Consider the following 19,967-nt stretch of genomic DNA (forward strand, 5'->3'; position numbering starts at 1 on the left):
AAATATAAACCCAGACTATGCAAATCCAGTCTAACGAACCCTGCTGCAGCACAGACATCCCATCTGGGAGTGGGATGATCCACAAGCAATGTAGCAAAGGGACTGATTGTTTTAATGACTTTCCTCTTCCCAGGGAAAAATGGGAGGGGGATTTCTGAAACTTGAGGGTTGCAAACGTGAAAAATTGCTGCCTCTCCATCAGCAGTGTGAGATCTGGGGTGCTGGGGGGAAGAGGAAGGCAGCCTGAATGAACCTGAGGATGCTTTCTGGTGTTAAATTCTTTGAATCGTTGAGGAAGGAGCACGCCCTGTGTTTTCTGCTTTCAAGTCACAGTCCAGAAATACAACCAATCTGCTGGGCAGTTCCCCAGACACATCAGTCCTTATTGAAGCTCTGCTGTGTGGAACAGGGCAGAGTGTTTTGCTTCACTAGGAAAGGGCATGGAGGCAGTGGGAGAGCAGCTGAGCAGCAGGGATCCGGCTTTCTGGGCACTGCAGACTGTAATTTATCTCCGTGTGGAACCGAAGGGGGTTCAGAGGGGAAAAAATGTCATGAAGTTAAATGGCAGTGTTGCCTCGGCATCCTTACAAATAAGCTTTACCTGCTGTTCGTTCCCATCTTGGTTGCAAAGGCCATCATTTACCTGAACAAAGGCATGGAAGGATGCTGGGAGCAGTTGTCAGGGAGCGCACAGAGGCAGTCCCTGAAGGAGGAGGACTGTCAAGGGGCCCTGAGACACAGCCCCGCTTGGGGATTGCCACCAGCCCCACTGCTGAAGTTCCCTGAGGATGCTCAGCAAGCATTCAGGGAGCGGAAGCTGGGGTGGGCTGCGTGGGCAGCAGACCCCAGGGTTGCTGGTCCTGCCAGTGCCCTCTGGTGCTACAGTCTTTGGGCTGCACTGTCCCAGCAGATGCCTTGGAGAGAGGGCAGAGCCTGGTTTTGGTGTGTGCAGGCACTGGCCGTGTCTAGCCTATTGCTTCCATGTGTGTTTCTTCATGTTTCCATGCTGCTTTGCCTGTGCTCTGCCTCTGGAGAAGGCTCTGGGATGCCGGTGCTCTGAGGACAGCATCACCTGGGGCTTTGCAGGCTGAGGTGTAAGTCCTGGCTTTCAGGTTGGGCAGTTCTAAATCAAGCCTCTCTGCTCCATCCCTCTGCAGTACTGGAGATGTCTCAGCTTCCAGTTACGTGTTGTACTGGGATTGTACTCTAACCACACAGTCAGAGGAATGTTAGGTATGCTTAAAAGGAGGAGTCCTGCTGGGAACCCTCCCTCATCAGCAGCTCGAATGGGTTCCATTACCTCCAGCTTGGTCTCCAGCGTGGCCCTGGGGATCTTCCAGGCAATTTTTGCCAAGGAACCTTTAGGACATTCGGAGAAAACCACTCCTGAAGCTGTGATTTCTCCCTGCCCTTAGCTGACTCCAGGACAGTGGTCCATCAGGAGGTGGGCACACAGCTGCGCATACCAAAAGACCCCCTTTTGTGGTGACGAACGTCCCTAAAACGTGTGACACAGCCCAGAGCTTCGTGCCTGGGATCTACACGCTGACTGACCGTGGCTTTTGCTCGCGCTGGGAGGGTCAGGTCCGTCTGATTTGGAGGGTCAGGTCCGTCTGATTTGGAGGGTCAGGTCCGTCTGATTTGGAGGGTCAGGTCCGTCTGATTTGGAGGCTCATCCCCGGCAGCCCGCTGTGCTCTCCGTGCCGGTGGTACTGGCAGCCGCGGGGCTGCAGGGCCCTAGTGTGGGTTTCAGTTTAATCACTGGGGCTGAGGAACCTCTATTCATTGCCGCTCGCATTCATCTGTGTCCTAGTAACGGTGCTCTCCCAACCTCCTTCCCAACACAGGCGCACACGGCTGGATAATGGCAGGAGCCCGGCAATCGCGGAGCTGAATAGCGCTGTAATTACGAGGCTGTAATGGCGAGCTGGAACTCATTAGCCATTATCAGCCGTTTCAGCGGGACAATGCCAGCACCCCGGGGTGCGCGGCTGCGCTGGCTGCACCCGGTGGCCCTACACGCTGCTCGGCGGCCCCGAGGCCAGCCCGCCGCTGACCTTGGCCCCTCGCAGGGCTGCGGAACGCGGCGGAGGGAAGCTTTGGCTCTGCATGGCAATGATGGACTGTGTGTTCAGCCAGTCATGTCACATGAGGCGTTCCTGGTCCCGCTGTCGGGGCTCAGGAGGTTACAGACCCCAACCTGCTCCGTGGTGGCACTCTCTTGTCTCTCCTTCCCTGGCTCCAGCAGCTCATCCTTCCCTGGGCTGACTTCCCCTGTAGTAAATTGTTTTCCTCTTGATTTCTGCGTCTGTGTTCAGTGCAGGCAGTGTGTCTCCAGCCTGGGAGCCCTCCCCGAGCCCTGCCTTTGCGTGGGCATCCTCCATCCCCAGCACACGCCTTGGGCAGATTGGCCTTATGGCAAGAAGCCAATGCTTCCATGCCTTGTGATGCCAAGCATGGATAATGTGTCCTGCAGTAGGGGGCTGCACAGTGATCCCCAGCTGCACAGACTGTGGGTCCCAGGGCTGATGGTCCTGCTTTTCCTACAGTAATCACATCCTGCAGTGCAGAAAGACATTGCAAAGCTGACTGCGAGGTGCAAATCTCTGCAGCTTCTGGCTTGATGTGTTTTAATGCAAGATAATCCCAGCAGGAGCATGCTGGAGAGCATGGCTGAGGAGAGCTGGGAAGGTGTAGCCGGCAGGCTGGGAGCAGAGGCCCTGCCACAAGTGTGACCAGCAGTGACATGTGTTGTCCTGGTGCTCAGCAGAGCCTGGGCAGGACCAAGGCTGTGGAGTGGGGGTAGGTACCTCTTATTTCCACTAGCAGAATGAGCAAGGAGGGGAAGCATCTCCTTTCTGGCTGCACTGCCTGTCCCTGTGCTCACCCAGGGCTTTTGAATGAGAGAGTGATGCCACAGAGCAGCTTGTCCCGTGCGAGCTTCTCTTGGTAGGTGAAGCCTGAGTGTGGCTTTTTCTCCAGGAAGAAGGTGTGAAATGGCTGTGCCCTGAGCCAGTTGTGATGCAAGGATAATGGCAGGAGCTGGACAGCCCCTGCCCCTTGTTGCCTTATGGCCCATGAGAGATGCCAGCTCACACAGCCGCAGCCATCCAGACTTCTGTGTGCCCAGCTCTGCTTGGGGATCAGGGTCCTCTCTGGAGCCAGGGGCCATTCCTGGTGAGGGGCCACAGAACTGCACCAGCCCCTACTGTCTTTTGGGCCCTGCCTGCCGTTTTTGGGGAGGTACTGGGAGGCCCAGTGCCTGGCTACCTCCTGAGTGCTCCCCTGCTAATTTCTTCCTCTTCTCTCTGCAGGGAGCTCAATGGCAACAACATAACCCGAATCAACAAGAATGACTTTGCTGGGCTGAAGCAGCTCCGTGTCCTGTGAGTTCCTGTTGGGGGGCCAGCTGCCCCCACCTTGGTGGATGTTGTGCTTGGTTTGTGGCCCCTCCTAGGGCTGCTGGAGTTACTCAGCCTCTTTCTGTGGGCTTCAGCCAGCAGGGCTGGAGGGTATTGTGTTGGGCTGAGCATGGTGGATTTCCAGCTGGGAGAGAGTGGGAAGAGTCTGGGTTGTGCTGAGAGGGGATAATGGGAGTGAGACGCCCTGGGTCAAAAGAAGAAATGGGGGCACTGGGGAATCACTTTTCCAGAAAGCTGACCCCTTCTCTCTGCAGGCAGCTGATGGAAAACCAGATCAGCATGGTGGAGCGTGGGGCATTCGATGACATGAAGGAGCTCGAGCGGCTGTGAGTGTCTGGTCCTGGAGGGAGGTTGGTGAGGGGCTGCTGGATTTAGCTGCAGAGAGCATCCTTTCCTTTTTCCCTTAAACCCTAATGTATCAGTGCTGCCTGACTTCAAACAGTTTCTCTTCTGCGTGGCAGTGGTATTTTACAGTTTGGGAAGCACATCTATTTCTGTTTCTGTAGATCTTAGAGTTCTTCCTGATGCTTTTGAAGTGAGGAGCAGGTTAAACACGAATGACTTTTGCTGTATCAGCTGTGTCCTGTGTGTTAGCAAGGGAGCTGTAAGTTCTGGTCCAGTACTCAGTAAAATAGCTCAGCAGTTTAAAAATCCCAAGCTGCTGGAGCAAATATGAGGAGCCGAGCGAGCAGCAGGTTAAGAGCGCAGTTAAGCAGCAGTCAGCAGTTAACAGCTTGGAGTCCTCTCTGCATGTAATTACAACACTGTGAGCAGGGCTATTAGTGCCCAGTTGGTTGTCCCTGCCTGGGACTGTGGTGAGCAGGATGGGGGTGTCCTTGCCAGGTGGGATGCTCTGCTCTGTTGGCGTCTCTGAGCTAGCCGAAGTACCCAGCTCTGCCTGACACATCCAGCTGGGCTGCAGATGGGGTCATTGCTTTGTACCCCAAACCCTGACCCTTTCTTCTTTCCCTGCAGACGGCTGAACCGCAACCAGCTGCACACCCTGCCCGAGCTTCTCTTCCAGAACAACCAGGCGCTGTCGCGGCTGTAAGTGCCTTGTGTGCCCACGGGGCCCCCTGCCCAGCAGCGGTGTGGGCTCACTTGGGGGGCTGCCATGGGGTGTGCAGGGGCACTGGTGTCTCGGGAGGGTGCTGCTCCTGCGGGGAGTGTGCTGCTGGTTACTGGTGTGTTGTCCAATGAAGGCTCAGCACGTGGCAGGGGAATGCACCCTGTTTCTGTGTGACCCGAGCATGCAGCACGGTCTGTGGGAAATGGGCTGTGATTTGCAGAAGACCTGAGACTGGCGGTGTTAAGGGTGTCCTTGTAACACATGGGAATATGGGATGAGGTGCTGGCAGTCTGGGCTGGGTCTGGCACCGCAGAGTTGAGCTGTGCCTGCACAGTGTCAGGTGGAGGGGTGCTGTGAGCTCCTCAGCCTCCTCCCTGGGTGTGGATCACAGCTTTGGAGCAGGGTTCCCTTACACACTAGCCCAGGTTCTCATGAAAGGGGGGTGAAAGAGGGTGTCCCTAAGGGGGTCACATTCTGCCCAGGGGAGCCCCACAGCCCTGCTCAAGAGCTGCCTTTCTGTAGATGTCTGGAGAAGGAGGGGGAAGCCCTGCCTGGGGCAGACTCAGCCCTTCATGCCTGCTACTCCCTCCTCGCATTGCTCTACCTGTCCCCATCCCTGCCCGTCCCTCTGCACCTGCAGAAACAACTCTAGGGACTGTCTCTTGCTGTGCAAGCCCCGGCTCCACAGATCCCTGTGCTCCTCCTCCCTCTGTGAAGCAGCAGGCTGCTTGGGGAGGGCTTCTGGGGCTTTGATAAATATTCTCTGTTCCATATTGGGTTTCCCTTGCCTGGGGCTGTTTTGCTCAGGCAATGGTGCTTTCAGCAGTGCCAGCATTGTTCAAACAAAGTGTTTACAGGCTCTCAGCTATGTCAGGCACCACATACATTGGGAAGGGTGCTGTGAGGAGGAGAGGGTGCGTGCCAGACTGGGGCTGGGTGCTCTCCATCACTCAGAGAAGCAGCTTACACCCTGTGGATTGGGGTGGTGGTTGCCAGGACACAAGCTTTCTGCTTGCTGCATCTTGTATCTCCCTTGATCAGCTGTGACATGAGGATGCCAGGTCCCTGCTGAGGCAAGGCAGGAATGGATGAAATAACTAAATGTGCTGAGACGTTCCCAGGACAGGCATGGCCATGTTGGGGCCAGGCAGCCCTGTCTGTGCAGTCAGGCTGTGTCTGAACCATTTTCTTCCAACAGTGCCAGGGAGTCGGTCCCAGAGTCCAGCCTGAGGCGTGTAACGAAGGGTTAAAACGCTGTGTGGGTTGCCAGCATGGGATGTGTGAAGTGGTGGACAGGTGCCAAAGATGGGCCTAGGTAATGGCAGCTGATAGCACAGGCGTTCAATTCATTATCAAACGGCATTCGTTGAGCTCAGCTGTGCCGTATCGTGGCGCCAGCAAGGGCCCATCCTCCTCCAGCCGCCCATTGCAGAACAGAAACGTGGGCAAGAAAAGAATTTTACCAATATTAGTGTTTCCTTCTTAATCTTCTCTAGATTTTAATACCGGTCCCTTTCAACAAGCAAACCCTAACAATTCATTGCGGAGATGCAGGAGAGCAGCGTGTGTGTCTCCCACACAGACAGTGTGCCCCTGCACAGCCGCCAGGCTCGTGTGGAGCCAGGGCTGTGCCACGGTGTGCATGGGGTGTGCATGCCACCAAGGGTTTAAGAGGGCTATGCAACATGCTCCTTGCAGCCACCTCATGTTCAGGTGCATTTCAGCCTCTTCCTGTTGTTTGTGGCGGTTATTTCAAACCTTTTCCCTCCCACTCTGTCTTGAAGTGGTTTTCTGGCCATTTCTGCCGTGTGCCAGAGGATCTGCTGCTCCCTCTCCTCGAGGCTTCCTCGAGCTGCTGAGGTGCTCAGGGATGTTTTGGGGGGATGGCAGGGCAGGGGGTGCCCTGGGTGGTTTTTCTAGACACACACGTTGGTTTAGCGGGAGGTGGGATCTGGACCAGTGCTACTCCAGCCAGTGCGGGAGGTCATAAGGACACTCTGAAATTGCTGCAAACCCGGGTCAGACTACAGGGGTATGAGTCAGTGGGGAACAGGTTTAAGCTAAATTGAAATCAGCTCTCCTTGAACGAAACTGGAGCCTCCCCACAGGGCTTTGCACTTGTTTAACTGCTGAAATGGATCTGGGGTGGCCCCACTGCTCAGGACCCCCTCCCTGCCCTGAAACAGGCAGGGTCCTGTGGTGGTCTAGGAAAAGAAGGCTGTTACCAAGCACCATTTTCTTGTAAATCCTGGTCTCCAGATCATTTCCAGCAAACTGGCTTCCCCTTGACCGGCCAACTGCGGCCACCCATGGCATGCTTCTCGAGTTCTGGAGTCCTTGCTGGGTCCTCATGTCCTCAGACCACTGCACTAGGAGGTCTTGAAGTAGCAAAAACTGAGTGAATGAGGCAGGCTGCGATCTGTTTAGCTGGGAAATGAGGCTGTCTGGCAGCTGAAGCAGAAAGCCAGGGGTGGATTGCAGGAGCTGCTGGGGGTTCCTTAGATGGGCCCTTGGGTGCTGGCCTGGGTGCTCCAGCCTTTTCTAGACATAGTCCTGATGGATCTTTTTCAGCACATCGGTAACACAGAAGATGAAGGCAAGTCTATTGAATTAGGGGTATGTGATAGCCATAGAGCAGGTTCCCACTGTACCTTTCCCACTGAACCTGATGAAAATTTTTCAGGAGACAAGAAGAGTCCCTCAGGTTCGGGTTGTGATGGGGAGCTCTTTGTCCACCTCCTGAATGTCAGAGCCATGTTGGTGGTACTTTGTGGTCTCCCAGCCCGGCTCGAGTGACAATTAGATACTTGGCTGTAAAGAGCATTTGTGCATCAGGAAAATGGAAAGGGTCGGAGTTAAACCTGATCCGTCGGGGCTTAAATAAACTGGGAATGGCAGGAAAGGACCAACGGAAAGCAAACCTCAAATGAGGGCATGGGGGAGGTGAGACGCCTGGAGAGGAATGTTTTCCCCTTGGAATTTGGGAATATTGAGCTGACGCCTGCCCAGAGCCCATTTCAGTCTGAGATAGGGAGGGGGGCCCTTGGCAGTGGGGCCAGGAGGCAGGGGGACCCCCTGCACGGCCTCCTTTATTTATGTCCCCGCAGTGAGCGGGTAACTCATTAAGCAGTCCCGGTGGCTGGAAATGGTGCTGATCTGAGGTTTCGCTGGAGAGCGCCTGACCTCAGTGACCCATTCTCAAACTGGGTTTAATTAAACTGTCAGCACTGGACGGAAGAACAAAGCTTTGTGGGCTCCGGGGGGAAAGCCAGGGTCCCCCAGCAGCTCACTAGGGAAGAGCACATCCCCTGTGAAGTGGAGAGCTGATAAAAAGATGGATCTTTCCTTCCAGTGAGGATTACCCAGGCAAGAAGGTGACCTCTTCTATTGCAGTGGCCGGTGTTGGTCCCCAGTGTGCCACAGCTGTACACGTCTTGGCTCAGCAATTGTGCTCCTGTACAGCCCTGATGCACTCCAGGAGCCAAGGGCATGCTGGTAGACCTTCCTTCACCATCTCTCTCCCAAGCTGGCAGGAGCTGGCATTTTTTTTTGGCTTTCCCAATAGCCCCCAACAGAAAAAGCAGAGTTTCTCTCTGCTTCCTTGGGAAGAGTGGGGGGACGGATGAGAAAGGAGTTTTGTAGCACTCTCTCCCTTCTCTGCTCACCTCCCCTTAAAACCTCCTCCTGAAGCTGTTCCTAGCTCCCTTTGGGCATTCTGGATGGGGAATGTGAGGAGGAGAGGGGAGCCTGGAGTGGCTGTAGCAGCAGGGTGAGGACAGAAATGCTGCGGGCACATCAGCGGGGAGGCAAAGACATGGGCTGTTGAAATGTGCTAAAGGCAGCCAGGATGGCTATAAATAAATAGTTTTCTCCAAGGGAAGCCGAGCTGATGTGAGGGAGGAGAGGAGCAGTGGGTGCTTGGCTGTGAGGAGCCCTGGGGAGTTGCTCCTGCAGGGGAGTCACAATCCCGGATGGATGCATCCCCATGGGAGTGGCTGCCCAGTGGTTTCCCTCAAGAAAAGCTGCAGTAGCTGCTCCTTGCTCAGGCAGAGTGAAAGAGAGTGAGCAGAGAGTAGGGGGGGAAAAAGTCTTGTCTCCAGAAGGAGGAAGATTTAGGACATGGGCCGCAGGCTGTCAGTTTCTGTCGGACCCATGCCAGCAAAAATGGTGAAGGAGATGGTGCCACATCTTAGCTGGCAGCCAAGCCCAGGGGGAAGGGCTGCGGTGCTGCTCTCAGTCTGCAAGGGCAGGGGCTCCCTGGAAACAGCATTAACATCTCAATCAGGGCTGGTGACTTTCTGAGCCGGGGACAAGTGAAATGTTGTAGGAGCTGGGGGGATTGTCACGCTCCCACTCCCGTGAGACTCTTCTCCTGCAGCCAGAGCCTGCAGAGGAATAGTGATGCTCTGTGACTGCCTCTGTCTGGGAGCTGACAGGGGGACCAGGGGCTGGTTCAGACCCACCGTGGACCCAGGGGTGTTTAAAGATCCGGGAGTTTTGAGCTGAGTGGCAAAGAGCACCACGGCTGGGTGTGCTGCCTGATGAGGAGAGATGATATTGGAGAGCCCTGGGGCTGGTTCCTTGCACCACCTACCCCTGGGCTAAACCCAGCCCTAACTGCCTTTAGAAAAGCAGGCAGGGAAAAATGGAGGGCTGCTAAATAACTTGAGAAAATGCAAATGACATCCTTCAAGAAGGAGAGGATCACAACCATGCCAGAGGAAGCTGTGAGCTGAGTAGTAGCAAAACAGGGTGACAAGTGAAAAAGGAGCTGTCAGGGAAGGGAATAACAAAACAGGCCCTGCTCGGATGGGGCTGGCTGAGCGTGGGAGGTGTTGCTTGCGAGACTGTACTAGTGACCGTTCCTCTTCGGGCTGCACCAGGAAAACCCCCAGAGAGGGATGGCCGAGATGGAGAAAAAAATGTGTGCTTGGTGACAGCTGGGTAAAGGAGCGGTCCTGTGTCCCCACAGTGGGTAGTCATGCTGGTGCCAGGTGGGAGGTGTGGGTGCCAGGTGGGGACGCTCTCTGGGGAATGAATGTGCCACAGCTTTGCTCCCTCCCAGGGGGGGAGACCTGCCTGAGCCCCATTTTCAATTTAGCGGGGGATATTTGGTGCCTGCCTGCTGGTTGGCTCCCTGGAAATGCGGTCAGTGTGGTGGGCTGGCTCCGGCTGTGCCCTGGCTCTCCTGTTCCAGACACCCGCCCCCAGCTCCCACAGTCACTCCTGCTGGGGCTTTGCTTCAGGTTCACTCCCTCCTGCAAGGTTTTGTGCTGGTTCTGGAGCTCGGCAAGTGCCCAGGAGCCTGCAGCCGCTGCGTGGGAAGGGGCCTGCGGGCACAGCATTGTGTTTTCATCTCCCCACGCTGGAGCAGCGTTGCTTTGGCTCCCTGGGCGCGCGGCCCTTTGCTCTCCGCACAGACGCGCGTGTGCTGACGTTCTGTGCGGAGCTCTGCGGTCCAGGAGCAAAGTGCCACGGTCCGAGCAGAGAGCAGCTTTCCTGGAGCAAACCTCCCTGCTTCCCCTTCCCCAGCATCCCTCATTTTGTCCCAACTCCCCCTCTAGCAGCATCCCCCTCCCCTTGCCGGGCGAGGGCCAAGTGTCCCCGCTGTCACCGTGCCCACGGTTTGGACCCCGGGTGCCGCACCCCATCGCGCTCCCCGACAAAGCTCTTTCTGTTGGGGACAGAGCAGGGCTGGGGGGGCCAGGCTGGGATGTGTCCCCCCGAATACCAATGAGGAGGGGCAGCGTGTTTACCCCCGTCGCCGGGGGGAGGGGGAAGCCGCGGGGTCTGTGTGCTGCAAGACACCCCCCCACACCAGCTGGGGGGAAGGGGAAGGGGAGGGGAGGCCTCTCTGCAGCCCCCGGGAACAAAGAGTCAGTGTGGCTCGTGACAGCTCTAAGGAAACGCAGGGAAACAAATGTGCCACTAATAGGTGGGGAGGTTACCTAGGGGAGGATGCTGCCAGGCGGGCGGGCGGCCAGCCCCCTCCCCGGCGGGCTGCCAGGCGCTGAGGGACTGCTCCTGGCACCCCAGCCTTGGCGGGGCTCGGGGGGTGCAGAAGGGCCAAGCCGAGGCGGGCTGATACGTCCTTGTGCTTCTGGCCCGTGGGGACAGCATCCGTACAGATCCCTCTGGGGTTTTGTGCTGGGTCACCCTGCTGGGAAGGAGCACCCTTGTGCAGGGGCAGAGCTCACTGCCTGCTGCTCTTCCCGTTCTTCCTCCATCATTAATGTGCCACAGAACTCAGCTCTTTTTGGGTGGGGAGAGGGCAGTAACACTCCCTGGGGGATCCTGAGTGCGGACAACCTCAAAGCCTCACAAATTAAAGGCATTCTTAAGATCTCTTTATATTTAAGCACTCCCATAAGCGTTTCGGGACTTGACCTGCAAGTCTCCAGAGGCACAGGAGCACTGGGGTGAGGGTAGCAACCATGCCCCAACCTGCAGATGAGCAGCCTCCCTCTTTGCCTCCCACCAGCTGGGCCCTGTCCCACCGGGGCGCTGGTGCAAGCCCAGCACAGGGATGCCCCGGCTCTGCTCTGTGCCATCGTCCTGCCCGCGAGCCAGGGCTGCCAGCAGTGGGCATTGCCAGACGGCTGCCTGGAGATAATCTGCCCCATTCCCTCCATGCACCCCGTTGTGCTCCTGACTCACGGCCGGCTCCAGTTTTCTGGCTCTTGAGAGGCTTCCAAGGTTTCCCTGGCAATGCACAGGGTCAAGTCCCACTCCCGGGGCTCTCTCCTTGGGCCACCGATTCTGCTGGGCTCACCCTCTGTCTTGCTTTGGGTGCAGGCTTGGATTTGGGTTTTGGAATGTTATTAAAGCAAAAGGGGCCGAGTCTGTGCTGAGGCGCAGCTTTCAACCCCCTGCCCCTTTCAGCAAAGCCCTCCCCTCCACATGGAATCATGCGGAGCATCCCTGTCCAGCTTCCCAGTGGTGCACCGGGAAATGGGAATTTGCAGCCCATGGGAAAAAGCAATGAAAAATCAAGCCTTCTTAAATCTGAGCAGCAGTGCTAATTACACAGCTACTAAAACACAGGAATTATTTATTCTTTGCCTGCCTCACAGCTCATTGCCTGCATTGTCCCACATTCAGCCTTTGGCCACCTTTGGTCCCCTGAAAGAGTTAAAAGAGCACTTGGAGGAGCTGATCCCTTTGTCCATCCATTTTGAGCACAGAATAAAGGCATTTCCTTCCTCCTGTTTTCACAGCTCAAATAGTAGAAGGGTTCAAAGTGATATTAAAGAATCGTGAGCAGAATTAACCTCTGGTAATTTGAGTTCCAGAATGCAGAAGAAAAAAGTCTTATGCAGTGATTTGAGGCTAAGTTATAACTTGGTACCACTGCACGTGCATCCCACAGACGTGTGACTGTGCAGAGCCGGGTAATTAAGCTGCATTTGCTGGTTGTTCTCCCCGTGGGTGGGTGCTGGAGCCCCTCATCTCTCGTGCTGGGATTGCCATGAAAACAAGCTGTCAGCGGTGTCCACCACTGATTCCAACAGGGTGCCGGTGCCGTGCTCTTTCTCTTCTGCTCCCAAGGGACCTGTGGTCCTTCTGGCATTGGTGCTGCAGCACGCAGCCTGCAACCCCGACTCCAGCAGTTGGGCTTGGTGGGCTACAACTTTCTGCCCAAGCGGGCTGCCTGGAGCACTGGGATTTAAATCCCTTACAGCTTTATCCAGTGCTGTATGTGGGTAAAGTTCCTTACAGCTAAAGTGCTGTAAAGGCCAAACAGATGAGTGCAGGTGGGAAAGATGCCCCTGTCTGGTGATTCTTCTTGCCCCTGTCCGGCACGTACCAGGCAAAACATGCGGCAGCGTGTCTGAGGCGAGAGCGGTGGAAATGCAGAATGGGTGTGGGTTGGGGGATAGGTGTTCAACCCCTGGGATACTCCTTGGCAGCTCCTCTCTATTGCACAGCCAGGCTGTTACTGCCCGGCAATTAACGCTGGCGCTATTAATTACCAATCATAGGGATAAAATCCGGGCCGTGTAGCAGGAGAGGGCATCTGTGCTTGTGGGGTAAACACGAGCAAGGAAGTGAGGAGCAAGCGAGGGGGCTGGCTGCATTCCCAGGACTCGGCGGTGTTTCCAGCTCTTGCTGTCTGACCGGAGGCATTTCCACCTCCCGGTGTTGTCGTCCCGCTCTAGCTCGCTTGTTCTCCTCCCCACGGGCTCAGCATGTTGCTCATTCCTGCATCCTACGATTTCACAGCATCCCCGCAGCCGGGTGCTAATGAGATTAGACCCAAGCTTTAAGATGTCTCTCTCTATCCTTTGCCATCCAATTACACAGCCCGCATGGTATCTGATTGCCTGTGAGAGGGGAGGACTGGGGCTGCCTGGGATGGGAGGATGCAGCTGGTCTTTCTGGGTATCAGCCCCGCCGTGCTGAGTGGTTTTCTTTCTTTTCTTTTATTTCTTTCTTTTTTTTTTTTATTTATTTTTTTTTTTTTTTTTTTTTTTTTTTTTCCCAGTCTCCCCTTGGCTTTGAGCTGCTTCATTTGGCTTTTTCATCGCTTCTCGATGTGGCGGCTGGGCAGAATTTGTTTAAATTAACTGCTTGAATGGCAGCGTTTGTGTGTGTTGGTGGGGGGGAGCTCAGACAGCACCAGAATGGATGAGGGGGATTAAAGGTGCCTAATGGGTTCCAGATGGGCATCCTGGACTGGGAAACACCCCCACAACCCCAACCCCAGCCAGGGGCCGCTGGTAAGAAGCTTGGGGCTGGGATGTTACAGCAGGCGGCTGCTCTGAGCATGTGCCGATGGGTCTGGGGTGCCCTGAGGTTCCCCAGGGGATGGGGGTGAGCAGGCAGATGCACCACAGGAAGCACCTTCCCTGGCTGGCTCGGAGCATGGGGTGCAGCAGGCTCCACTCTCCCTGCTGCAAGGCTCTGGGGATATGGGGATGTGGGGCTGAGGACAACCATGTTGTGTGTGATTCCAGCTTTCAGAGGTGCCTCAGCTCCATCATTAGCTGACACTGCAAATACAGCCCACCGGGGCAGCACCACTGGTGCATCAGTTTCTGCTCTGCAGTCCTGGTTGCAATGAGGAATGATAATATTTAGTCTTGCCCACATCCTAGGCTCTAGAGTCGCCTGGGGCGGGTGCTTGCTCATTTGAACATCCCCACCACTGCAGAAGTCAGCATATTTTTTGTATTTACGGATGGAAAACTGAGTCACAGAGACAGGAACTAAATTGCCTGTGCAGCCCTGCCAGTTGCATTTCGTGGATCTGTAGGGGTTAGAGACGTGGTGACAGCCCTGCCCATCATTCTAAGGGCTGTGCCTCTCACCAATGGCCAGATTTCATTTCCAGACCTGCTATGTGGTGCCAGGGCTATGTGTTTGCAGCCTGTCTGGTGGCAGAGCCTTGATTGGAAGCGTGTCAGTCCCAAATGAGATGAAGAGTGTGGAAGTGAAGGGCTGCTGGGGTTTGGTGTCACTGGCAGGGACTTCAAGGTCATTGCTTTTGAGTTTTATTAATGGCTGAGAGAGGGAGGAGGATATAAGCTGTGAGACAGTCATCTGCTGGGAATATCACCTGTGCTGTAGGTCAGCACATCATTTTGTGGGGATTTTTTAGGGGGAGCAGGGCTACAGGAGCAGGCAGGTTTAATAGAAGCGAGCATCACACAGAACCTTTTGCTACTGAAAGCTGGCAAAGCCCTGCTCCTGGTGGGAACGAGCCCACTCACCCTAAAATAGCTTTTTTGTGAAGGCAGTGGTTTGCTCTGATGTGTCCAGCTGCATCCAAGCAGATGCCAGAGCCAGGGAATGAGGCAAGGCTCAGGAAGGAGACCCACAGCCACACTCTCCATCCACGAGGGAGGTGACAGAGGAGGGCCCTGGCTGGCTGTCACAGGGACACATAGGGTGCTTGGGAAGTGCTGGCTGACCTCCAACGCTCTGTTGGCCAGCCCTTCCAGCCCATCCTTGGCCCCACATTCCCCCACCCAGCTCTTGTTTCCTTCCACAAATATTGAGAAAATAAACAGCATAGCCAAAAGGGGACATCCCTGCATCCCTCCACACACAGCTGCCTCCCCAGGGAGCCACACAGGTGGTGACCCTGCATTCCTCAGTCTGAGCGTTAACTGAGAGAAAGCAAATACTGGCTTCTCCTGGGGCTGCTCCAGCCTGTGCCTGTGGCTAGGGCTGCCTCTTGCCTAAGGAAAGGGACTCGTGGTGCAGGCAGGTCCCCATCTCTGGCAGGGGTGGTTGCACAAACATTGCTCTTCACACGGGTAGCTCGTGGATTTGAGCCTGCTCCTTAGGACAGGATCTTCCAATCCCCCATCCTCCTTGACTCTCTTCATCCTGGTCTTGTCTCTTAGCAACTACCCCTGCCCAGGACCTGGGCTGTGTAGGGAGGGATGTGACTGCCTTTATGCATCAGTCACTTTGTCACCTCCGGAGTGAGGGTGAGGCCGTTAACCCCCGGAGCACGGTGAGTGACGATGGAGCATCCCTGCCATGCCTCCCCACGGTGGCAGCCGCTGCTCTGCCTCCAGCTTGACACCGATCCTCGCTACAACAACGATACGGGTGGCAGTCAGGGAGGAATTAAAGGATAATTAATGCCAATCCACATGGAAAATTGCTCTCGTCAAACAAACCTGATATCATTTTTTTTGATGAGCTGACAAATTGGGTTGATAAGTAGCGACTGTGCTGACATGATATACCGAGACTTCTGCAAGTCATTTTGCTTTTGCCTGGAAGATACCACAATGAAAACATTAATATTCTGCAAAAATCTGTGTAGCATTTCTGACGGCATTCCTCATGGTAGAAATCCCGGGGGGAATTGCCGTGGTCACCTCTCCGTCAGGGTGCACCGGGGGTCTGATGGTGGTGAACTAACGTTCACCATCTCCACAAAGCTGCCGTGGTCGAATATTTGGCAGCAGTACTGACTTTTGCCAACCACCCCCCGAAATCCTGGTCTCTCGTTGCCTCCTCTTTCTGCCTTGCACCAGCTGAGGGTGAGCTGAGGGTGATGTAGCTTGGGCAGAAACCACCTGCACAGTGCCAGAACTCGGTCTGGGAGGAAACATGAGCCAGCAGGTGAAAGGAGCGGGGCTGGCGCTGCGGGCGGGATGCCGGTGTAGCGGGGACGCTCCGCCTGAAACACTTGCACTGGAAAACATCCTCATGCAAGGTCATGCGGCTGGGGAAAAAAAAATGTAGGTCACAGCTACAAGACGGGGAGCAGCGTCTGGGGATGCGGTTACACTGAAAAGGACTTAGCAGCCACGGTGTAAGCCTGCTCTGGGATGCGGGCTTCCAGCCCGGGCAGTGATGGATGCGCCGAGTAGCTCTGGGTACTGGGGAGTTGCCACTTTGGGGGGCAGGAGAGAGGCCTCTGCTAAGTATAGTTTCTGCTTCAGGGCCCACAGTTTAGAGAGATGTTGGGAAATTAGAAAATGCTCAGAGAGGAAGTGCAGGATAATTGGAGGCCTGGAAAATCTGCCTTCCAGTGAAAAGAATTAAAAAGCTCAGCCTGTTTAGTGTATGCAAGAGGAGGCTAGGAGAGAAATTTATCTCCATCTCTGCATACCTGCATGGGGAAAAGCCTAATTATAGGGATGCCATTAATTAAAAAAAAAAAAAAAAAGAGAAAAAGCATAAAATCATTCAATAGCTGCAGGCTGAAACTAGATAAATTCAAAGTAGAATTAAATTTGTCTCTTTCACGACAGAGAGCAATTAACCATTGAACACTAGGCTGGGAAGAGGTGAATTGAACGTCCTTTGAAGTTGCAAAGGAGACTGTACTTCTTTTCCCAGTGGTGAAAACTGGAAGTGTCAGTTGGAGAGCCCTGGGAGGGCTCTGGGTCTGGGCTGAGTGCTCAGAGGTGTCCCAGTGATAAAGTGTCCCCTTCTGGGTGATGGATGACACCCCATCCGCTCTCCATCTCTGGGCACTGGGGATGTAAGTCCAGTGCCTCCAACACAGGCCAGGTCCTTAACTGCTCTCAAAGCCCACAGGCATCCCCGCTTTGTGAGGCTGGCGGAGCAGAGCCGGCTGCAGAGGCTCTTCTCTATCCGGGATGATGTGAGTTGATGTCTGAACAGGCACGTCAGGGGCTGCCACGGCCGGGGGGCTGCTGGGTGTGGGGGGGTTCCAGGCTGTCCCTGCTGCTCTCAGCCAGGCTGGGGGAGATCCACCGGCGCCGGTCTTCCCACGCTCTCCCCAGGGGATGCTCAGCCGTGGCCTTCCCGACCTCTGCACTGCAGTCCTGTCTGAGCATCTTAGGCAGAGATATATTTTACTAGCACTGTAAAAGGGAGAGACAGCTTTGCTTTAATTTAATGAGCTCTAGAGTACCTTGCCTGGTTAGGTGCTGGCTGAACTGTGCAGGGGCTCTGGCTTGGGGTTCACAGGGCAAATACTGTTGGTGGCCGAAGATGTTCTCTCTTCCCTACACTCCTCCCTTGCCCATCACAACTGTTCCTCCTGTGACAACTAAAACAGAGTGCTCCCTGCTTACCCTAGCATGGGGCTTTCCTGTCTGTCAGTGCCCAAAATTTTGACTGGAATAATGAGAATGTGAAACTGCGCTGTAGATGAGGACACAGCTCTGGGGAAGTCACACCGTGGCTGCATATCTGGGGACATTTACAGAGCGGGAGGATGCTGTGGGGAGCTGTTGGTGCCCCCATGGGCAGGGCACTTGCAGGCTGCCGACCCCTGATCCCCTGGTTGTAGGACTGTCTTTACACCCTCTGGGAATCTTTGTGCTCCTGTCCTTGCAGCCTGCCACTGCAGGGCCTGGGTTTTGTGCTTTTGCTTCTTTTTCTTCCCTTTATTTTCCAGCCTCTTTGACAAAGACACCTATTCTCCCCTCACCGTGCCCTGGGGATTTACACAGAAAGCTCACCCTCAACACGGCAAAAGAAAGGCCCGGGCGGCCCGGGAGAGGAAGCTCACACAAAATGTGGTGTGTGGCTCTTTGTGTGCCCTTTGTAATTCCTCTGCACAATGAACTGCCGCGGCCACCCACCAGCCTGGGGCTGCCCCAGGTGCCTCATCCCTCACGCCTCTCCCTGCGGCAGCGGGCAGAGATGGGCACGCTCCCGGACGGGCGGCCGAGAGCACGGCCTTTGTGCGCAGAAAAGGGGAAATTTGGGCGGGACGGAGATCGCCGCCTTCCCGCAGCAGCAAAAAGCACCTTGCATCCCCGCTAGCCCCCAGGCAGAGCGCCGGGGGTCCCTCCGGCAGAGCCCTTCCATCAGCCCCGCTCTGACGGCTTTTAACATGCTAATGACCCTCTCAAGGGCAGGAGCGGCTCTGTGTAAAACCCATGTTCAGCCCTCGGTCATGGACATTTGCTCGGAGACACAGTGTTAAATATTTATCCTCCCCGCCTTCCCCCCGGCTCCGCAGGCATTAACAATAGCGATTGCAAGCGGCCCCTTCCCCCTCGCCGGGAGCATGTGGCTCCCGGACCATGACAGCGAGCGTTATCGTTTGTACCTGTGAATTATTGATAAGGTATAAGATAGTTCTTGCGGTGAAAAAAAAATAATGAGAGGGAGAGGCCGCAGCCTGGCGGGGCAGGCGCTGCTTCAAACCCTCTCCTCCAGGAGCAGAGCGGGAGGTGGGACCCCGTCCCTGCTGCGTCCATCCACCAGCTGACCGAGCCGCCCTCAGCAGCGTGCGGAGCCGGGCGACTCCTCCCGGCGTGGCTCTGCCTGGCGCCTGTCCCCTCCCGGCCCTTCCCCGGGGGAGGTGGGCAGCTGCCCTCCCTGCCCGGCCCCACGCTGCCTGAGCCGCCCGTGGGGCAGGGACGGCCGCTCAGGCAGCTGCCCGCGGGTCGCGGCGGCGAGCGGGGATGTCCCAGCCCGGCGGGGAAGGGGCAGGTACTGCCCGGCCCCGCAGACGCCCTGGCTCCACGGAGCAGATGGGAGAGCCTTTCAGCTGGCCGGGCTCGGGGGCTCGGGAGGTCTCCAGGGGCTGAAGGAGAGAGAGTGGTCCTTGTTCTGTGGCTTTATGGCCACAGATATGCTGTCCCTGTGCCCTAATGTGTCCCTGGAAAATCAGGGATGATGCTGCTGAGTCCCTGGAAAGCAGGTGGCTGTCCTGAAAAGGGGTCAGGTCCCTGGTTTAGGGCTGACGTTGGGTTGGAAGCTGAATGCAGAGCGTCCATCCCCTTAGCCGTGTCCCAGAGAGTCCCCGTGGCTGCCAGCTGGGGCAACTCCGAGCTCCAGCTCTGCTTCGCAAGCCTCTGGGATGCTCTGTGGGAAGGTGCAGATGGCTCAAGGGGATCTTGTCATGGTGGTGTGGGCAGTCTGATTGAAATGGTTCAAAGCCCAGCTTTGATGTACTTAGACCGTTAACGCTGCTGCTGGGTCTTGCAGGGAGAGGACGAGCAGGAGAGTCCAGGCATTTAGCGTGCAGATCCGGGCCAATCTGGGGCTACACGTCTGTGTCCCTGGGCCTGGCGGTGGAGAGCCAGGGTCTTCCTCCCCGCAGAACCTCCCCGGAGTGCTCTTTATGTTGTGTGCATAAGGAAGCACTGCTGGGAGAGGAGCACTGAACGGTCTCTCCACCAGCCTCAGAAGATGGGCTGGACTCCTGGAGGCACCCTGTCCTCGCCTCTGCTGCTCCCCACAGTGCTGCTCTTCCAGGTGTGCTGACACAGGAGCGGGCAGAAAATAGCAAAGGCTGGAAAGTGAGAATTAAGGAGTGATTAATGGAGCACGTGTGCGTGCAGTGTGCCTGCATGCTGGAGGGAGGGCGGACGTGGTGCAGTGGGTGATGGGTTGCAGTGTGTGCCGCAGTGTGTGGACACAGCAGAAGTTCCCAGGCAGTGCAGCAGTGTGTGGGGAGAGCCCCCAGCCCAGGGGTGCTCCAGTGTCAGGCAGCGTTACCCTGGGTGCGAGCTGCAGCATGGGAGCCGTAGCAAGGAAGGAGTTGAGTACAGCTCTTCATCTCACTGCAGCAGAGCATCCCTGAGCAGGTGATTGATCCCAGCATTAAAGGGTCTGGGAATGTGAGCCCTTGTCTCCCTGCTCACCCTTCCACTCCCTGACTTGTCTCCAGCTGTGCAGCAAATACAAGCCGGTCCACTCGGATATCAACTCTGAAGTGTGAAATTCAAATACACGCTCTGTCCTCATCCCCTCTCCCGTGCCTGATGGGATGCACAGGGAGCAGCAAGAGCACCAGGGAACACCAGGTACATGAAACAAGCCCTGTTCAAAGCCTGGCACTGCAGCTTCCACTTGCAAGTTAAGTTTGCAGGCAATTATCAGGTGGTGTTCCCTGCCTTTGCTCCCGGCCTTTTCCCTTGCAAACCGCCTGCTCTCTGCTCTGCTTTTAGGGGAAGAGCCTGGCACCAGAGCACACAAACACTGTGCTGGGCTGGGCTCCTGCCTGCAGGTTAAGGTGGGGGATGCTACAGCCCTCCTGTGCCCCCTCCTGCGGTCTCCATGGCTCCAACTCAGCACTG

General features: G+C 55.9%; 1 protein-coding gene across 1 annotated transcript in view; it reads left to right on the top strand.

Annotated features, from left to right (window-relative positions):
• The window catches only part of SLIT1 (slit guidance ligand 1), a 58,598-nt gene that overhangs the window by 8,827 nt on the left and 29,804 nt on the right, over nt 1-19,967 (top strand). The window contains exons 2-4 of the mRNA XM_040071247.1: nt 3,315-3,386; nt 3,677-3,748; nt 4,398-4,469. Coding sequence (XP_039927181.1) covers nt 3,315-3,386; nt 3,677-3,748; nt 4,398-4,469 — 216 coding nt within the window. The remainder of the gene's footprint in view (nt 1-3,314; nt 3,387-3,676; nt 3,749-4,397; nt 4,470-19,967) is intronic.

The sequence above is a fragment of the Hirundo rustica genome, chromosome 8 (genome assembly GCF_015227805.2).
Source record: "Hirundo rustica isolate bHirRus1 chromosome 8, bHirRus1.pri.v3, whole genome shotgun sequence".
NCBI lineage: Eukaryota > Metazoa > Chordata > Aves > Passeriformes > Hirundinidae > Hirundo > Hirundo rustica.